The sequence below is a fragment of the Symsagittifera roscoffensis genome, chromosome 8 (assembly GCF_963678635.1).
Source record: "Symsagittifera roscoffensis chromosome 8, txSymRosc1.1, whole genome shotgun sequence".
In the NCBI taxonomy this organism is placed as follows: Eukaryota; Metazoa; Xenacoelomorpha; order Acoela; family Convolutidae; genus Symsagittifera; species Symsagittifera roscoffensis.
This window is the reverse complement of record NC_087069.1, coordinates 55,418,135-55,439,694: the sequence shown is the minus strand read 5'-3', so window position 1 is coordinate 55,439,694 and position 21,560 is coordinate 55,418,135. Positions and strand designations below refer to the sequence as shown.

At 36.9% G+C, this 21,560-nt stretch overlaps 1 protein-coding gene across 1 annotated transcript in view; it reads right to left on the bottom strand.

Annotated features, from left to right (window-relative positions):
* Positions 1-784: 784 nt before the first annotated feature.
* LOC134853364 (centrosomal protein of 135 kDa-like) overlaps positions 785-21,560 on the bottom strand; it is a 55,102-nt gene continuing 34,326 nt past the window's right edge. Inside the window, exons 11-29 of the mRNA XM_063869339.1 lie at positions 19,797-19,947; positions 18,831-18,915; positions 17,308-17,500; positions 12,818-13,012; positions 12,136-12,288; positions 11,708-11,797; positions 10,795-10,926; positions 10,078-10,259; positions 9,681-9,806; positions 8,319-8,463; positions 7,936-8,042; positions 7,552-7,669; positions 6,552-6,662; positions 5,815-6,000; positions 4,751-4,960; positions 3,502-3,704; positions 2,789-2,893; positions 2,336-2,395; positions 785-1,384 (exon numbers count right to left, since the gene is read on the bottom strand). Of these exons, the coding sequence (XP_063725409.1) occupies positions 1,330-1,384; positions 2,336-2,395; positions 2,789-2,893; positions 3,502-3,704; positions 4,751-4,960; positions 5,815-6,000; positions 6,552-6,662; positions 7,552-7,669; positions 7,936-8,042; positions 8,319-8,463; positions 9,681-9,806; positions 10,078-10,259; positions 10,795-10,926; positions 11,708-11,797; positions 12,136-12,288; positions 12,818-13,012; positions 17,308-17,500; positions 18,831-18,915; positions 19,797-19,947 (2,607 nt within the window). The 3' untranslated portion in view covers positions 785-1,329. The remainder of the gene's footprint in view (positions 1,385-2,335; positions 2,396-2,788; positions 2,894-3,501; positions 3,705-4,750; positions 4,961-5,814; positions 6,001-6,551; positions 6,663-7,551; positions 7,670-7,935; positions 8,043-8,318; positions 8,464-9,680; positions 9,807-10,077; positions 10,260-10,794; positions 10,927-11,707; positions 11,798-12,135; positions 12,289-12,817; positions 13,013-17,307; positions 17,501-18,830; positions 18,916-19,796; positions 19,948-21,560) is intronic.

Below are 21,560 nucleotides of genomic sequence, written 5' to 3'. Positions count from 1 at the left end.
AAAACGGAAAAAATGTCAACTTTCGAGTTTTAAAGAAAAAATAGATTCCTTTATGCTCTTTGAATTTCTAAAAAAATTTTATGATCGACGCTTTTTTGATAACATGAACCCAACTTGAGATAACTGGATCAACAGGTAAAGTTTTCATTCCGCTGGGAAATCTTAAAAGTAAATTCCTCTTTCGAAACTAGAAATCGTTCACGTTTTTTCGCGCCATTTCCACATTTGTATTTAGCGAGTGCTTTTTACGTCACTTTCAGCAGATGAATTTCAATTGAACTCAAAAAGTCCATTATACCTAGGTGTATCAATATTTTATGACTTCTTCCTGAAAACAAATCAGCAAGACCTATATAAGAATTCACTACGTTCATGACTCTCAAAAAAATCAAATTACTAGTTACGTGTTTTGAAGTACTCTGAATTCCAAAAAGCATTAAAACTCAAAAAACTAACTTTCACGAATGATAGGGCTTAATTAATATGATTTATCACTCTAACTCATTCTGATGATTATTCGTGGAAACGTGAAGAGAAAATAGGTCAAGGGATGCTGATCAAAACATTTATTGCACTAGTGAGCTGTAAATTAAAACATTTTTTAAAGCAAACTAAAAACCAATTTGATTATGGGAGACTTTTAAAAAACGAACACCTTAAAAAAGTTTTATCTAAATGTCTTCACGACGTTCAGTCACCCTTTAAAAACAATTAGAATGAGGATGTACTCATTAAGAGAGGGTGAGTCAGTGCATCCATGTCCACTTTAATACGCCCCTAGTTGAACTGAGAGATGTGAATACGAAGAGAGGGTGAAACAGTTAATTGAAATCGACATAGGAAACTGTACAAATAAAGTTGAGTGACTCCAAACCAAATCAAAAGCAGCAACTCTTTATTCAAGTTCACAACTGAACTAATCTGGTGGTTATTTTTAAGTGATGGGCCAAAAACTATTGTACATAACATTACACATTGGGTTTTATTTGAGAGGCATTGAATTGACGATTCATTGAAATCAAAATAAGAATTGTAGAAGATTTAATCGCAAAAAAATAAGAAAGTAACAGAATTTACAAATTGCGTCACACTATATTCGATTCAATCATTATTTTATTACTAGTTTAGCAGCATTTTTAAAATTGGTCATTGACATCGGGTAACATTTGAGATAGTTTCAGTTTACAAACTCTAGGAGTTTTCTCTTAAGTAGACTGAAACGCTAAGAAGGCTAGATCGGGTCGGATATGTTGAAAAGGATCCTTGATAAGGGTCGACAGAAGAGAGGATAATTTTTGCGAGCAGGTATGGTTAAACGTGCTGATCATATCAGTCTTCCAAATTGTATCTGCGCTCTTCTGTAGATCTTTCAACTCCACTGCTCCTGAACAGAAATGAAAGATCATTCGTGGCTCTTTCAAAAAAAAATAAACGCGCGGATATTTCAGAAATGGTAACATTTGCCTCGTTTTTATTTTTACTTTTTGTTGAAATCTCTGGTCGCGCAAACTAAGTTAGTTCGCGCTAAGTCCATCGTACGCATGAAATTCTACTGTCTAAAAACTTTGATGATATTTAATTAAGCTGATTTGCTAAGAACGATATTTTTGCTTATTGTCGCTGTGCTGTGTTTTTCCATCTAGTGATTAGTATAGACATGATGATATGCTATGGCCGCTTTTCAACCTTTGATATTATTATCTCAATCCATAACTATGACCGCTCTGGACATAGTGTGGTCTGGCCACACAATGAACAGGGGTCCATGACGACTGCTGGATTAGCCGCAGCAGCATTGGTAGCAGAGATGCTACTACTGTGATGAGCCCCCTGCGAGTGAGAGAAGGAGTGGGACACTACTCGCACCCTTGTAGGGGAGGGGGACCTAGGGCAAACATTTAGTCAGGATTGCATCTAAGACGATTTATCCACAACGGAAAGGACCAACATGCGAACTGTTACAGATAACAGCTGTTGTGCCCCTAGTTAAGAATTACATGCAATTTTTTGGTTACTTTTCTGGGCAGGGTAATGATGCCTCACCCTCAAGCAACGATCACATATCATGGAGGGCCTCAAACATTCGATTGAGAGGTGCAGACATAGCCACTACTCATATGCATTGTTTGTTAGATCATATTCATGAATAACATTCTCGTTAGTTAAGATTTAAAAAAAATCTAATCCTAAATTTCGAACCTGTTGAATGGTAAGAGCTATCAAACTAGAGAACTTCAAATTAAGCATCCTTATGAAGCTTCGCAAACACTAGGGAGAACACGACAAAAAGCAGTTTATAGCAAGTTGGTGACGAACAGGGTACTGATTTGTTTACCTGGTGGGGCTGGAGTATCTTCCCTGCTTCACTCTCCTCAGGTCCTGCTCTACTCGCTCCCTACAACATAACAGCACTATTCACTCACACAACAATGACAACAACACGGCCACTTCTCCGATATACTGAGAAGAAACAAGAAGCATGATCAGAGAACCAATTTGAACGATAACTGACAATTGTAATCAGTAACCAGTTTGTGTCTATTACCATTCGAAGGGCCGCTGGTTAGTACCTCAGACCCGAAAATATATCGCCAAATAAATAGTCAATACCAAAAAATCCTGTTCAAAAAGCGTGAAACTTTTGAGAATTTAAAACCCGTTGATTGGTTAAAAAAGACATTTCGATAATTCTGTCATGAGAATTCACCCCCTAAATGGGTCTGTACCTCTCAGTTTTATATGTCTCTTCGTGTTCTGCATTTATAAAGAGTGAATAGATTATAGTCACCGTTCGAATCGTTCGTTGGTGAGTTGGCGTCTGCTCCTCTCCAGCTCTGCCTCGGCTGTTCCCAGTCTAGTCTTGAAGCTCTGGATCTCTCGCTGCAGTGAACCACTACACAAAACACAACACACAGTCATCATCACTAATGCAGAATATGAGGCTATTCAAAAATCATAGTTACTTAACTGCCCGTCCGATAACTTTTAAAACAGCACCTTTAGATGATCAAAACGATAACTCGCAAAAAATTCGTTTGAGAAATTTGTCATGTCTGAAAACTTAGTTTCTGGCAGTTTTTTAAATAGTGGCAAAAGGAAACAATAAAAATCCATTTAAATTACTACGTAGGTATCATAAAATCATACAGAACAAAAATAGATTTCGGAAAGACCCCAGAAACTGGGGAAAAGCGTGAGAACAGAGGAAGAATATTTACTAACCAATTGTATTCGAAACTTTTATCCGCTTCCATTCTTAAACCACCAATTGGTTAAGATGAAAAGTGAGTTATTAGATGACTCGATTCTAATATAAAGCAAGACCAACGTGCCGAATACTTTCGCTCCTTCTTTATTTTTACTCACATCTTAATAACTTCAACATTAAAAAAAGCTTATGTACTCCTCGAATCAATGAAAATGAAATTCTACTACAATGCGTCTAGAATGTCTTTTATATTTAAACATGTTAGTTACATCATTAGGAGTGCGAGTACTGACCTCTTGTTCTCCGAGAGAGCGAGTCTCTCTTTGTACAGCTGTAGTTCCGTCTCCTTCTCCTGACTGGACAGCTGGCAGGCGAACTCCTTCTCCCTGTTGGAGGTCAGCAGGTCCTCCAGGTTCTTGATAGTCTGACTCTCACTCTCGATCTGTTTCTTGAGTAGCTCCACTTCCTGCCTCGCATCCTCCAACTGGTTCACAAGCTACACACACAAACACATACATATTAGAGATGGAGTATTAAATTCATACTACACACACTCAGACTGTTATTTTGTTCAGCGAAGCTCTTTTTTTGCGACTCAAGGCCGTTTTTTCGCGTCTAGAACTTTCACGTGGTACAGTGCTGATTTAAATTAACCGGACAAAACGCGTTAAACTTGAAATTTAAAACGCGTTTTTCTCAAATTGGGTTGAGCTTAGGTGAAAACTTATGAAGACAAAACTTGCTTAAAATTTTAGCAGAAATAATATGGTGTAATTTGTTTCGCGAAATTCGGGCCCAAAATTTTACCCAAAAAATGGGTCATTTTGGCTTTTCTTAGTTAATCAAAAATTACGCCAAAAATACCCAGTCAATCACAGACCTAATTATATCAAAGTGAGCCCCTTACGTAGCCCAACAAACTTTATGAAGGGTATAATCTCCAAAATATTGTATAAGTTAATTTATTTTTGTTTGATAGACAAAAAGGTCATTTTTACTATATAAAATACCAACTTTTTATTTAAAAACAATTTTTAAACAATTTGCATTTTTTGGAGATTATACCCTTCATAAAGTTTGTTGGGCTACGTAAGGGGCTCACTTTGATATAATTATGTCTGTGATTGACTGGGTATTTTCGGCGTAATTTTTGATTAACTAAGAAAAACCAAAATGACTCAATTTTGGGGTGAAATTTTGGCCCCGAATTTCGCAAAACAAATTACACCATATTAATTCTGCTGAAACTTTAAGCAAGTTTTGTCTTCATAAGCTTTCACCTAAACTCAACCCAATTTGAGAAAAATCCGTTTTAAAATTCAAGTTTAACGCGTTTTGTACGGTTAATTTAAATCAGCACTGTACCACGAAAGCGATTTTTTCATGTTGCATCATAGCGCTCGAATCTGATTGTTCGAAATTAATTAATTAATTCCATCAAGCGAATTGAAATCTACACTTCAATAAAACCAGAAGCTCATGTAATTTCTGGCCGTTTAAATAGAAAAACCTTCTATTAGCACATATAGATGAACTTCATACCTGGTCTGACTCGATGTTCTTCTGCGCCAGTTTCCTCTGGAGAGTGTCTTTGGTGGAGTCCAGCTTGACACACAGTTCCCTCACTGCAGCCAAGTCACTCAACACAGCCTCCTTGTCATTCTGCAGTCCCTTCAGTTGATTCTCGAGAGAGTGCAAAGTACTGTTCTGGTGGGACAATTGTGATTCATACTGCATTGAGGCCTCTTGGTACTACACACACAACACAACACACGTACACATTAGTATTCTAGAATCACTAAAAAAACTACTCATAGGCACCAAAAACGAAACTAGATTTTCATTAATTAGGTGCTAGATTGATTGAAAGCTTTATTTTTTATTGTATGCGCGCCTGAAATTGCAAAATAATTGGCAGTTGATTGATGTTATTTTAGAACTACAGACTTTGAACGTCATTTCTTATGGCACTTTCTTTTTTTTTCAGGTCCCAAAAATGACTTTTCTTCATTTGGGTGAGTTCTTGAGCTTTGATTGCTTTAAACAAGAGCACATACCTCCAATTAAAATGAAAATTTCTAATCTAAATAAAGCACATGGAACCTCTGTGAACCCTAAGCATAATAGCGCAGACTCGTGACTGACAAGATGACCACTTACAAAACAGCTAAATGGCCCCATTACAGACTTATATTTCATCAACCGCGAAGTCAGAACTGGTCTACACACACTTTGCGCCTGATACATTTCCTAATATTTCACACAAATAGGATACGAAAAAATTGTCACGGAGAAAGCGTTTTAGTTCATAACAGTTCATTTTTTGAATCATTTCTTATTCACTCGAGAGAACATTAAAAAGCATCAATGCATGTCGATTTGCTGACTCTGAAAATTGGAAATGTGAGGTGCGAAAAATAAATCACATTCGACAACATTTGGTGAGATTAAAAAAAAAACTTAAAAAAGGATCTCGTTAATTATACCCCTTTTTGCAAAAGGAGGGATATTCGTTACTAGGTACCGAGGAGGACATAGTTTAAGAGATCCAAAAAAGAACGGCTGCGTTCTAAAACCCAATTATGAGTAATGAGTGCTGCCGTCACCTCCTTGATGTCTCTCTCCATCTCCCTCTGCCTCTCCTCCAGTCTCCTCACCTCCCCCTCCTTGCTCACAATCTCCAGTCTGGCAGAAGACAGTTCCGTCTGGTAGGTGTGGCTGTCGTTCTCGTGCTTGGCACACTCCGTCTGTGCTTGTCTGTAGCTGCCCAACAAGTGGTTCTTCTCCTGCTCCTAACACACACAAACACCCACAATTCTAATTTGTACTCTCAAACGCTTAGTTTTTTGTCATCAACTGAAAAGATTAACAGCTTCTACAGAGCTGATCAAAACTATCCGTACAAACGAACAAAGCTTGAAAAAAGACAAAATGAAGTTTTTGGGGTAAAAATGTGAGCCCAAAATTTGCAATACAAACTGCATCATATTATTTCTGTTAAAATTCAAGGCAAATTGTGTCTTCATAATGTTTTACCTGAAGCCAACCCAATTTGAGAAAAACGCGTTTTACATTTCAAGTTTAAAGCGTTTTGTCAGCTTATTTTAAATCATTTCTGTAGTAACGATAACAACGAATAGTAAAAAGATTCACTTATAGGATTAAGCTTTTGAGCCAATAAAATTATATACTATGTAAACAAAAGTCTAGAGCAACTTAAGCGCAAAAAATTGTCAAAAAATATTTTTTGCAGTTTATTCTCATGAGAGGCATCATAGCAATTGTCGAGTAGAAATCGACAAAAAATGAGTGGGAAGCAAAAGGCAGCCGTTGGGAATCGAACCTGCGCAGCTATGATATCCTCCTGTCTCTGCAGTTCCTTGTGGTAGGCCATCACTTTCGCCTTCAGCTCATCTCTATCTTGTTCAGTCCTAGTCAGTTGTTGTGAGATGGACTAAAACAAAACTAGTAATATTTGAATGTCGATTATAGTTCGAGACACAAAAGTATATGCGCCAATTAAAATAGATGGTTATTTTTGAACTTCTAAAATGATGAATGTTTCTTTCTAATATCCTCCAAATTAGTTTATAACACTCCATGCTACAATTCGTAGTCTCCACTTAGTTCGTTAAATTATTCAAAATTTGGCAGTGGGAACAATAAGCTGAAAAAAAATAACTTCATACATCAACTACACGTGACAACAATGAACTTTTCTCTTAATTGATAGGACCATTACAACATCGAAAAAGTAGTTTTATTGATTTGATGACAAATGCATGTTCATGCTGGGTAATCATGGTCGGCTGCAACTGGGGTGGTGACACATACCCAATATTTCCTGTATCTGGGCATTTCCAGCATACTCTGCAGCAGCAGACACAAACAACACATCAGAGATGATGGATAAGAACACAAAAGAGTAAACAACAAAGAGCTAATAAAGCAATGATCAAAAACAGAAAACCACTCTTAAATAGATCCCATGTAATACTCTCCACTCCAATGATGGACACAAACGAAAAACAATCTGCAGTATATCATTGGGAGCGATCAATCGCAAATGGAAAAATGAACACCAGAAAGAGATCCAATGACATGACACTCAAACATAGATACACATCTCTTAGTTCAGAAAAAAATAACAACATGAGTTCCGCGTCACTTAGGATTGGACCCTTCATTATTGAGTATAGAAATATTTCCTGTTGAGATGATTTCCTGGAGCATGTATGATTAGGAACCTTAAATTGGGGTCCTACAAACAGATAAGAGTCATGAGCAAACTCTTTCTGTCTTATATTTGTCTGCTAATTACAAGGGTGATATAAATTGTGTACCTGGCACTCCCTGGTCATCTCTGCCAGATCCTCCTGGAGTCTCTTGATCTCCATGGAGCCACTGTCCTTCAGCCTCAATGTCTCCTCACACTCATAGGTCTTCGCATCCAACTGTCTTCTAACACACATAAATACACACCTCAATTAGAACACACTTTAATATACAGTACAGGAAAGAAGGTAATAATATAAAAACGGACCATTAGTTGGGACAAGTGTTCAAAAAATTTAAAAAAAAAACAGTGTGAGCGCAAACTTCTTGATTCAGACCGATGTTCGAATTTAAATGAAGTTTTTATTTCGAATTGTTCCACTGAGTTTTGAATCGAATCTCTTTTGGCTTCCCTTAACTCTTTACTCTCTTCCCCTCTGATGATGTGTTACCTGAGTGATTTGATTTCCCTCTCCCTGGCCGCCACAGTGTCATTCAGATTCAGCATCTGCTGCTCATTTTCACCCATCTCAGCAGACATGGAGGAGATCTGGTGCAGCTACAACACACACAGATACACATAATCAGAAGAATACTAGTAGAGATAAAAAATAATTAAAATTAGGTATTAAATGGAAAAGACAATGGCAGACAATTCAAACTACAGTTGGATGATCATCTGCAAAAATAAAACATGTAACGACCAAGTTTGTAAAATATTCGACACAAAGGTATTGTCGACATAGAACCAGATATTTTGTCGAAATAAAAAAGAACTTTCACAAACAGTATGATTTGTCATACAATAAAAATCACTTGCAATGCCTTACTGTACCTTGTTGTCTAACTCCGAGTTCAGACTGGCCACCTTCTCGACCTTGAGGTCCAGTTCGTTCTGGAGAGTGTCCTTGTCATGGTCCAGCTGGGCCACCACACTCTTCAGTCTATTCACCTCCTCCTTTTCTTTCTTCAGGTGCGCTCTAATCACACACAAATTCAGTCAATCACACTTCATTGATGATTTTAATGTATTATTGCTAGATATTTACTGGAAAAAGTGGTAGCTAAAAAGATTTCAAAAAGCTGCAACTTCGGCTCATATTGTTCCTAACATTGCACGTTAAAATATTTTCATTTCGAGAAGGCCGAGTGGCAAAAAAATCAATCAGGAATGGGTTACGCTCACCAAAAAGTATCAAAGTTTTTTCAGGAGACAAAAACGAACAAGGTCTAACGAAAAAACGCCTGATTCGGTTCAAATCCGGGGAAAAGTACTATAAATATCCTTAAATGAAAATTGCAACAAAAGATGTCACATACTCTTAAAAACTGTCAAAATAATGATCTGTCGCTCTTTTAACGAACTTTTATTTGGCACGAGTTTCATCCGAGTTGTCTCTTTTTGCTAGTAGTCTTTCTCCAAAAATTTCGATTTGTCTTTTGTGCGAGTTGTCTTATGCTGCGAATCATTGCGGCACCCGATAAAAAGTAGTGCGCAAACTCACAAGATTGAGCTGTCTAGAAATAACTTTTACGCAGAGGCGAAGCTGTGCTTCGCAAACACTAGGTAGAACACGAAAAAAAGCAGCTTTAGAGTTCTAAAAAGTGCAAAATGAAGAAGTAAAAATAAGCCTCGACTTAGTAAAAATTCGTCGACGTCTCGGATTCGAACCTACGAACTACTGCTACCTAGAAATTGCTAGTCTCAAGCAACATCCACTAAGCCACGGACGCTTACTCCATCACAAACACTAGCCACAAATAAAGCCGAGAACAGCTACATATCGTGATTATAGCAAAAAGGCGCACAAGTGAAAACTTTTAACGAACACTTTAATTTGCGAGTTAGGTTAGAAAAAAAAGAAGTTTTGTACTAAAACACTAGCTGCCCGCTAGCGTAACAAGAACCTAGAAAACTAACAGTTGAAAATGTGTTAACGCACTCAGAAACGTCTTGCTCTACTTGTATGCAAATAAATTCATTGGTTTGACAATCGGACCTCTACTTTTATCTCTTCTGACCACTTGATTCGAAAAAAACACCAATAGCTCAAGATGTCATTTCTCATTCGCATATTTGCTCAGACTCAGTTTTCGACTGAACTTCTGCGATTGGGAAAACTAACTGGGTTTGTGTGTGCGTCGCCCTCCCCTCCCCTCCCCTCCCTTCCTTTCCCATCCCATCTCTTGCCCTTACCTGGTGGAGTGTAGATCCAGTTCCAGCTGTGCCCTGGTGTCCTCCGACTGTCCCAGCTCCTGTGTCTTCTTGTCTAGTCTGTATCTCGTCTCACTCAGACTCTTCTCTGTCTGCTCCACCAACATCCTACAACACCAACAACTAATTTTTACAGCAGCCACCTTTTGTTCAGCGTCTACGGAGAGAATGATTTTTCGACTGATTTGATTTTCCAACGACAACAAAAATAGGTTTTCGAAGTATTTTACATTCATTGATTTTACGAAGTTATGAATGAGTACCAAATGTGATGCAACAAACGCAGACCATGATGGGCCTCAGACTACCCAAATACTGACTAGGTTGACTTTGTTCATTCCTTAAACCTTTCTGCTGTTTAAGGGGAACCTCATCTTACCTGAGCTGGTGTGACTCTCCCTTGAAGTCGTGAGCCTCATCCTCCACTCCCCTGATCTTCATGCTCTGAGTCTTCACTTGGTCTTCAAGTGAGGCCACCATCTCCCTAAGGGATCCCACCCTCCTCATCAACTCATCCCTCTCAGACTCCACTGGACGCAGACGCTGCAGTAACTCCTCAACCTACACAATTAAACACATACATAGCACAACAATTATCAACTTTAAATAATAAGTAGCAAAAATTCATCATCCTTATCTTAGTAACAATCGGGCTTCACCTCCAGAAAGAACATTGCCCACTTTAATTTCGGATTCTCCGTCACATTTTCAATTAATTTATGTTTTTTGATGTATCTACTCTGAGCTGTTTATACACCCAAGTTTCACGGCAACCAAACATATTGGAATGTAACAAACAAAAAAGACCAGAACCAGCTATCAGAACATCTCATCTACACCCCGATTATGACGAATGTCCCACGTTTCGCCCCACACACACATTTCGCCCCTCTTAAATCTAGTGGCACATTTCTTCCCTAATAATTTCACACATTTCGTCCTCAAACGGTTCGACCCTAACTTATTACACAGTTAATTAACCGCCGCTTTCTTTATGTACATTTTAGGGGCGAAATGTGTGTGGGAAGAAATGTGCCAGTAAGTTTTGCGGGAAACGTGCGAGGGGCGAAATTTGAGAATACCGATCATGACTTACCTCGCTCTCCAGTCTGGCCTTGTTTGAGACGTGGGAGGCCTGCTCATTGGCTAGTTTCTCCCGCAGAGCATCCCTCTCAGCCCCAGTCCTCCTCAAGTCACCCACTGCATCATCGCGCTCACTCTCCACTCTCTACACGCACAACACACAATACATACACATTTGGGGTTATTGAGATAAAAAAAGATAGGATGCCGATTCTGCTCACTTTTCCTCAATTGCTTTGTAATACTTACTCTACACTACTACTTTATCTACTCCCCCCCCCCCCGAAAGACAAGCCCCTTTAAAATATCGAACCCTTTGTGTGGAGACGGGGATCTCAGGAAACCCGCTAGAAGTTTTCATAACATAAAATTTATAACCAAGATAGAAAAAATGATAGTATTTAGACGCTCAATTCAATTCGATGTCCAATAGTTGCAGTTATTATGGCCAGAAGTGACCTGTCGTGAGGCGACCTTCGGTACCTCGTTATAAACATGTCTTTTTGCAGTCTTGTTGCAGATTTATGTTAATCTTATTAACCAAGGTCATAGTCTTGGCCAATACTAAATACCACGCTGTGCGTGATCATTCGCTATGTTTTCTACATAGTTTGTTAGATGTCCATTTATCTGTTTCATCCTCACTGTTATTCAGGATAAAGTTCTGACCTCAACTGCTAAACTGAACTAAGCATTTACTTTAATTCTCGCAACTATCTATTTCATTAACCAAGTAATTTACTCCTTGTTGAACAACTAAGTTTTGACTCGATATTACTCGACATATGTCATGACCACAAATTGCCGTATCAATGTTAAATTTGGAGTTATCCGCTAAGAAAAATGCCCTTTTTGTCCACCCGGGGATTTTAGTAATGGGAATTGACGATTCTATCTGTACTAATGGGGGTTATGTTTGTTCATACCTGGAGTATGGCCTGTGCGGCCTGAGATGCCTTCGCATTCTTGGGACTCTTCATCAACTCCCTCCGCAGTCGAGTCACTTCCTCATTGGCCTAAAACTCGACACAAATTTTAACATCCATTTTGAACCTATTTTCTAGTTATTCAACAATTAAGACAATTTCCACCAAGACCATTAAAAAAACGTTACATTGATATTGAAAGAAAATGAATATTTATTTTATTTTTTACTGGGTAAGTGAGAATCGAGGAGATGGAAGATAGAAATATAGATAGATAGATAGAGCGAGATAGAGAGAGAGGATAGAGAGAGAGAGAGATAGATAGATAGATAGAGCGAGATAGAGAGAGAGAGAGAGAGAGAGAGAGAGAGAGAGAGAGGGGATATTGATGGCAAAGGAATAGAAGAGGGAAGCAGAAGCAGACTGACCTGTTCGTAGAGACTCCTGGTCTTCTCGTTCTCCTGCGTGAGTATCTTGACATTGCTCCTGATCTCACTCATGTGCAACTCACACTTGTCCAACATGCTCTGCAGTTCCCTGTTCTCCCTCGTCAGACGTCTCACCTCCACGTCCACCACCACCTACACCATACAACATATTCCACTACACATTAATAGTTCAATTAAAGCAATAAAATACAACCCAACTTCCGTTACTACTCAGAGGGCAAAAACGTCGCTTATAGAAGCAGTTTATCGACGAATACTGCTTCGTGCAGCCTACACTCCCCAAAAGAGATGGTACTAATTGATGATGATGATGTCAACTCTTGCTCAAGTGAAGATACAGTCCAGAAAACAAACTCCTAATTTGGATAGCTTCAACTGGTCCTCTCTAACAATAAAAGGGAGGGGGATTCGCTACTAGGTACCATAAGGGGTGTACATTAAGAGATCCAATGATTGATAGCTACGATTGAGTGCACCATTGAAAAAATAACAGAAGACTGTGATCTGTTCTGGTCATTTAACGTGCACAATAGACAAAAATATTTAAACTAGTTTGATAAATTATTTAACTTCTCAACCTTGCAATTAAAGTTTATCAATTGAATAGTAAAACATCTGTACACGAATCGTAGTAGTTAAGAGAGTGGTTAGTTCTGCTGACCTGATTTGACCTCTGTGGTGACCTGTGTCTGGTTGGGGACACACTGCCACTTCTGTTGTTGGGGGCACTAGTGGTAGCTGCATGACTCTCCTTCTCGGCCACATTGGAAGACAGCTTAACTCTCTCGTACTCCCTCTTGAAGTGGTCTCTCTCATCCTCCAATGCCTTCACCACACTCTCCAACTGGGACACTTGCTAAACACACATAAACACAACAATGATAGTGATGTTAGGCTGTGAACGCAAACTGTATCGGAAAAATTGCGAGAGATAGACCCTGCATCAAGCTCATCAAATTATTGCAATCAGAAACAATTTCAAAAAATTTAGAGCAGGCACTAGTTATTGCTTTCTTATCGATAAACGAAGACAAATTTCAAACAAGCGTCCAAAAATTGCAAATAAAAATACGAAAAAATTTCGTATATTCCGACAAAAAAAACAAACCCTGACCGGATTCAAACAACAGACGACCTTTGTCTTCGCAGGCATGTGCGTTACCTCTAAGACACCATAACGCCTTGGTTCTGGTTTTATATGAGAGGTTACCTGAAAAGTCTAATTGAGACTTGATAAGGCTTGCAAATCTTGAACTTAATCAATTCTATTGCTGAAGCGGAGCCTCTCCAACTACGAGTTTATAAACATAGCCAGTGAACAGTACAAAAAGCTTCTGAGCAAATTAACAGACTTCTTTTCTAACTTTGAAACCAATTTCAGGAAAAATTTATAATGTCAGTTTTGGATAAGACTAACGCAATCTGGGTTATGCTGGATGGAGATGTATCCCGTTGATAAGTTACGAACTACAAATCTGAGAGCGAATTTTCAGGCTATTTCACATTTGTTCTGAGAACTTTTGCGAAGCGCAAAAACCCCAAAAAAAGAATGAAAAAATTAATGATTTGGAAATTGACTGCGTTAGTTGGCACTTTAGAAAAAGTACAAAGACAAGTGAAAAAAGTCAATGAACTCTAGACAGCCAAAAAACGACAGAATTTTTTTTGAAGCGTTTTCAAAGGAAACAATAAATTCGATCGCTGTGTATATTATATAGCTCTTTTAATTTGAAGAATCTTCATAATTAACCCAAGGAGGAAACTGAGAAAGCTGGAAAAAACAGCAAACTGAGGGAATGTGGAGAAAACTGGATCAATAGGTAATTTAATCATTCCGCTGGAAAACTTTTGAACCTAAAAGGCCATCACATTTTAATTTGTTTCATTTGCACTTTATTTCTTAGGGATTGTAATTTTCTTTTATTCAGTGAATGAACTGAAAGGGTATTGTCAATAACTCAAATTTGAGGGTAAACAAATTTTAAGACATTTTCAACGAATAATAAACATATAAACATAATATAAACGCATAGAAGGTGAAAAATTCTTAGTTACTGAGTTTCATAGAAAAGTTTACATCACCTTAAATCATGTTCAAATTCACGAAGCTTTTATCGTTGGAACTTAATGGAAAAACAATGGAAATTGTTGAAACTTAATGGAAAACTATAGGAGAGCCTAATAAAAGAGAGCCTCAAAACTCTCGAAATTTCACGAAAACTTTAAAAAGCACCGTTTTGACGAAGTGACTTGACTCAATTTAGGATTTACGGAAAACTGGTTCATAAAGCAATTTTTCATTCTACTAGAAAAAAACTTAAATTATTAACCCACTTTTGAAAATGAAAGTCAACCTCTGTGTTTCACGCCGAATCCAGTTTTGTTATTTGAAAAGCATAATTTCTTTCAATTTTTCAGTTGAATCTGATGCGAACTTGAAAAGCAAAAGATAGCCAACAGATAGTTTGAAAAGTATCGATGAACTCAAGGAAAACAAGCAATAATTACTGAATACTTTAATGAATAGTTTTTTAACTTTCGAATTCTGAAGGAAGGATTGAGGCTCTTTAAAATGCAGGATTTTTATTGCTTGAAGCTTTTACGCTAAACTTGACCCAATCTGATAAAACTGGACGAAGAGGAAAAATCTAGTTCTGTGGGAAAACTATTAAATAGCTTGCACTACAGAAAAAAAATTAGTTCCGTTTTTTTTCGCGCCATTTCCTTTTCTTAAAAGAAGAGCGTTATTTACTTTTCTTTTAGCAAATGAATTCGAATTGAACTCAAACAGAAATGATCAATGAATCTCGACTGAACGCATGAAAAAATGACTATTCAGATATAGCCATGAAGAAAATTCCTCAGAAGACTTTCCTGAGACTTTTTGAGCGCCCAATTTTCATAAGCTACTCTTGAAAAAACATAGCCAACAGACAGTTCGAAAAAAGTCAATGACCGAAAGGAAATAGAAAAATCAGTTAAAATATATGGCCTTAGAGCTCTTTGAATTTCAAGGAAAATTTCTGATTGACACTTTTTTGATAAAAATTAACCCTATTTGTGAAAACTGTATCGATAGGTAAAATTAAAAAGCTTACTCCATTTTCAAAACTAGTGCAGAGGACTTTCGCTGTTCGATCGTGGAGTTTTCCTTCCTTTTAACAAAGAATACGAAATGAGCTTAAAAAGAATCAGTCAAACCGCGAAAAATCAAAAAATAGCGTGCACAAAAATGAAGGCTTTTGCCTGAAAAAAAAAAACAAACTTAAAATCATTAAGGCCTATTTCGGAATATTCACTACTTTCATTGACTCTTAAACATTATCTATAACGATTTAACATTTTGTTCACTGTGCTTGAAAGTAAACAGATGAGCTTTTCTCGATGCTGAGAAAATTTTCAGTTGATAAGGTAAAAAAAAATAAAATCTCATTGATATAACTCGTCATCAGCTGTTTTTTGGGTGCTTAAATTTTACGCTCCGATACAATCCTCATTTCTTTCGCTCAGTAAAGAAACGGAAGAGCAAAACTTTACTTCATTCTGTGGATTTCAAACGTATGAGATGTTTTTACTTTAGCTCTGCCACTTTTTGACTTGTTTGTCCTCTGTGTGGCTGCAGCAGTATTGTTGGAGTGGTGAGACATGAATGAACAGGAGTTGGCCGAACATCTTCCCCTAATGGGGGCCACGTGATTGACTACAGCTGGACTGGATCTCCTGGTGGTGATGATTGTGCTGTTGCTGGATGACACACGTGCACAGGGACGCACGAAGGAACGATGGCGCGTGTGGGACATTATACATGTAGATATAGAGATAAAAACTGTGTGGAATGGAGACCGAGAAAATCAGATTGAGAACTTGAGTGGTCACCCATTGCTGGAAAAACTTTAAAAGATGACTGACAGTAGATAAATCACCATACCACACTATGTGATCATTATGAAAACTTCGGCAATTTTGAAATATTAAGTATATAATAGAGAGGCAATAAATAAATGAGCATAAATTTCAATTTTATATCGTATATATATTTTGTAATTCAAAAAAATTGATACAAAATTATAACTTTGATTTTGAGTCCATTTCAAAATAGGTGCTCAATAAACGAACAAAAACAAACGATAAAATTTAAGAGTGGATTTATAATTTAGATGGTAAATTTAGACTACTCTGTTGTTGAATTGTGTTTGAATGAAGATTACACAACAATTCAATTCATTAAACATCTCACTTCAGTTCAGTCGCCGCAGCTGATCTGATGATGTATTAACAAATAGGAAGCTTAATACACACACTACACACAACAGCTTTTCCCAGCATGACTCATACTCATCATATTATTTATTTAACCATATTCCACAAAGGGATTAAAAAATACAGCGTACGTTTATTCTCATAATACACATACACATTGAACTGGTTTTTTAGTGATGAGCGGACAAAAATATCCGCAAAAAGAGAACCAAAACCAGAAGGTGTTTTTCCAGATAAAAAGAAACGTAATCTCACTCCGGCCTTGTTTTTACAAAGGGAATACCAAATTCTAAATGAAGAAAAGAGGAAAAACAATAAAGATTAGAAAATTAAAAATTGGTTCCTGGTTTCTCTCGAAAGCTATTCTTATGCTGCAAAATGTAGCGATTTGAAAAAGATGTTCTCTGGTTTTAGAAGATTAAATGAAATCTTTTATTTGCGATGTTAAGTCAGATCTCAACCCTTAAAAAATTGAAAGTACGAAAAAAAATCGTCTGAAAAGATCGACTAGGAATCCAACTCAAACACAAAATTTTGTATCCAAACCCTATAAAACTCCTAAGTGTCAACTAACTTGAGCGACAGCCAGTACAGTTTTAAAATTAGTTTGAAGCGCGGCAATGTCATTTTATGAGGCTATGTTAGCAGGAGTAAAGAAAATGCCAAGATAGGAGCTGCTAATTTTTTTTTCGCAGAGAACAACAAGCGGTATTAGCTACCTCTGAAACGCATGTTTCTGCTGTTGCCGGGCCTTCCCACGTTCATACAGGTTTGTGAATGTGACCTCAAACATGCTTAATTTGTTACCTTACCTGTACGTCCGTTCAAGTATAAGCGCTTTCGAAAACCTACGTACATGCAAGTCCCCCCCCAACATGCTTAGTTAGTTACCTTGGCTGTATATTGTGCTCCGTTCTTCACACTAGCACCCTCCTTTTCCTTCTCCTTGCTACTCCTGGTGGGGGATGTGTGGTGTTGGGAGTGTCTCTCTGATTCTAACTTGTGGTTCTTCCTCTTCAACTTCTCGTGCTCCTTCTTGTAGTAGTCCCTCTCCTGCTCAATCGACTTCAACATCTGATTCAGTCTAAAACACAAAACAACATACGATTACTATTATAAATAAGGATAAGCTGTTACTGTGTAAGCATCATCGAATGCTCCGACAACAGTCTTATAAAAAAAAATAAAAAATTTAATTAGTGCCATTTTTTCTGCGTAATGCGATAAAAGGATCTGAACAAAAAACTAAAACCTAGGCATATTTGACAGTCATATTAGTAAAGTAGGCAAAACGGACAACAATTTTCGTACAAAAATGACTAGAAAAACAAAATTTTCAAACTTTCTGTAGATTGTTTTTTAGCATTTTTGATTCAGAAAATGGCGCAAAAAATTCCAAAAACTAACTTTATTCTTAATTTTCATGACTTAAATTAACTACAAACAAGCTATTAAAAGCTCGCTTTAATCGGTCAAATTTGGACTACATATCAAAAAATTTAAATCTAATTTTCTCGATGCTGGTAAAACTTTTTCATATTCATAAAAAAATTGAAAAAACTTGTTTTTGTTTCTACTTTTCTTCAAATTAGTGTCAATTTTAATGGGTGGTGTGATTCGAAAAGCATAAGATCGCTTCGAGAATCAGTGAATTAGGTATAGTCGACAACATTTGTCGTCAAAAAATGAATAAAAAGCAAAAAAATAAAAAAGCAAAAAGTAAAAAAAAACTTAGAAAAAAAAACTTTCAAAAACAATTTTAAAAAAAATACTTTTTTAAAAATACATTTTTAAAAAATATATATTCAACTTTTTTCTAACTTTTTGCACAATTTGATATTTTTTAGAAAGCCTTTTTTGTCAAGTTAGCGCTAAATGAAACAGCCGAAATTTATTCTCTTTATAGTAAAATCAAGTTTTTTTATCCTAAAAGTCTTTAAAAAAGTAAATTTCCATATAACGAGCGTTACTCGCTCGAAATTAGACTGAATCTCAAACCTTCAAACCAGTTTCTCTGGCTACTGGGAGGTGTTTTGAAAACTTTTACATGTTGTTCGGATCACGACTGACAAGGCTTTTATATGATATATCACTGAACCGATCCGATGATTTTTTGTGGTACCTGACTTTGCGTGGAAAACAAAACAAAGAAAAAAAACTAAAACACAGTTGAATACAAAACTCCTCCCCATTTTAAATGGCCAAAACAAAAACCATAGCCAACTGATAGTTGGCAAAGAGCAATGAACGCAAAAAAAACTGAAAAAAAAATACTGACATGTTTTTTCAAAAACCTTCAACTTTGAATTTGTGCAGGCGATACACAACTGAATAAAAATTCAAACAACAAAAATTGATTGACTGAAACGAGAACTAGCCAGAGAGTCTTCTTTCAATAACTAAATTATTCGAACCTGTTAGGAGACACGGCTCCATTGCCCGGTTTGCCCCCTCCCTTCTTCTGTCGCAGCTTCTCCAACTCCAGCAACAGGTTACGCTCTAAAAGAAAACCATGGATAAAGAAAAAGCCAGGGATTCAAAAACAATAACTTTCGAAAAACCGATTAAAAATTGTAATTGAGCATTTTGCGGCGAGTTGTACTGGACAAAAATAAATTAGTAATATAACGCTGCGTTCGTTAGCTGGTTTGTGTAATCAGTAAAAAATAATTCATGAAATAGCGAAATAAGGTTTGTTGTACTTAGTTATGATTTGGGTTTTTTTTTAAATTAATAATCAGATACAAAGATTTCGATTTCTCTTTTCTCAATTTGAAAGCTCCAAAATTAATCGTAATAAGTAAAATGACCCACGACTAGTCCGAGACAATTGAAAACAAGCCGTGTCAGGCTTGAAATTTAATTGTAAACTAGGTCAAAATTGGGCTTCACCCGAAACCTTAGTTGTTTCTCTGATAAAAATAAGTGAAATTTTTCGAGAATTTGTTATTTTCCCAAAGACATCAGACGTATTCGACGTCCCAGGCGTATTCGTTACATCAAAGCTAAGTTAGAACCAAAGTAGAACCATTGTGAACCATAGTACCCATTGTGATCCAGATGAGTCCTGTGAACGAAGTTGTTTACGGTAAAAGTATGGTGCCCGATTGCAATACCCGATTTTGAAATCATTTTTTATCGAAATAGCAATTTTTATATCATTATTTTTGGCTCTTTTTCTTTTTCAGCAACCTCACAAGAGCATCAATTTGATTGTGTAATGAGTGGTTTTACAAGGTTGATTATGAAAACCAAATATGTTTATCATGGCCTAATTAGTCTGCATGTCAAATTTCATAACAATAAGTTTGTGGGAGCAGTAACTTATTTGTAAAAATTTGGAAGTGGGGGAAAAAGAAAATTGTCTAGTAGTTTGGTACCGTTCTGGGTGAGTTCCTCTATCCTCTGCTGTTGTTGCTGTTTGCCCTTCTCTGCCCTGATGAGTGCCTCTTCCGTCTTACTCAACTCACTACTCTTCTTCTCCACCTCCCTCCTCGCTCGCTCCATCTGCCTCGCCAACTTCTCCTTCTCCTAACAAAACACAACACACAACAAATAAACACACGCAGCTGTGGCATTGTGGCGCTTCGGAAGTGAAGGCGCCCAGTAATCATATGTTTGCCGGTTCAAATCACACGTAGGTAAGTCATAGATAAATGGGCGCTGGTCAGCTTAACTAATTAACCTCTGGGTTGGGCCTCCGGGCCGCTTGACTAACAAACCTACTCAATAAGAAAGTAAACTATTATTAATCAATTGCAGGTAATAACACGAGTAAGTAGTGAGAACGTATAATTGGGTTCATATGTTTAGGGTAAAAATATCTCATTAGTATGAAATATCCTGACACAAATTTACCTCCGACGAAGCAATCAACTAAAATGCCAACAGTAAATAACACTTTATTCTGACCAGTTCAGAAAGTGAATGGAAAGAACTATCTATGGTACGGTGTTTTTTTCTTGCTATTCTGACTACCACTAGGAAAGCTCGAGAGACTTAGCATAATATCATAATAAAGCACTATTGGTCAAAAATCGGATTTTAAAAATGCGGAAATGATCCAAAACTTTCCGAAAAATGAAACTTTCCGAAATGCTCCAAAACTTACAGGAAATGATCCAAGACTTTTTTGTGAAAATTTTCCTTCAAGAGAGAAAAAAAAATTCTCAAAAGTTTGACCTTCATAGTGATTTAAGAGAACTCGAAAAATAAATTTGGCCTCACAAAAAGAACCAAGAAATTATTCGAAAATCTACTCCATCCGAGATAATTCTAGACAGTATAAATTTATTACAACTTTATTATTGCCTTTGACCTCAAATTTATACATCAGCCGCTATTATTTAAAAATGGGAGCAATCAACTGTCAGCCATTATGCTACTATAGTTATAAATCGAAGGAGCCCGCACATTTAAACACAGACGCGAAGCTGAGCTTCGCACCACTTGCGATAAAACATAAAACAATGGAGAAAATTCAAAAATGTCAAAAAAATTAGATCTGTCATTTGAAAAGTCTAGTATTGAAATGAAAACAAGGCGAGACAATAGAATGTGACATAAGTACCGGAAGATAGTTTACCAATCGGCCGAAAATACCTTAGCAGAAACCTTTTAAAACGAAAAAAAAAATCAACAAGACTTTAGACTTTAGAAAAGTTAATAATTTCCACCCCCGTCAAAACACTATTGAATGAAACAATATTGGACAATTAAACAGACATGATATAGCAGGAAAACCTATTAAGCCCATAAAAAGGAAAACAAAAAAAAGCCGATTTTAAAAAAATTTCAGACTAATCAGAAGTTATTAAGCCCCCCCTCGCCCCTAAAACACAGACACGCACACACACTTTTTTCGCTCGACGAAAGACGCAATATAAGGCCGATAGGCAAGTATAATATAGGCCGAAACCTATCAAGCCCGAAAAAAAAGCCGAAAAAAATTGTTGTCATGAAAAACTTGAACTATAATTTCTATTAAGATGTTTAGCATTTTGTGCAACCCAGAGGTGAGCATAAAAAACAAGTTTCCACTGTAATGACTCGAAAATAGGTCAATAAGCTAATAAAAATGCCGAGATATCAATTGGGCACAACAAAGTTTTTACAACGAAAACAAAACAAAAACAAGAAAAATA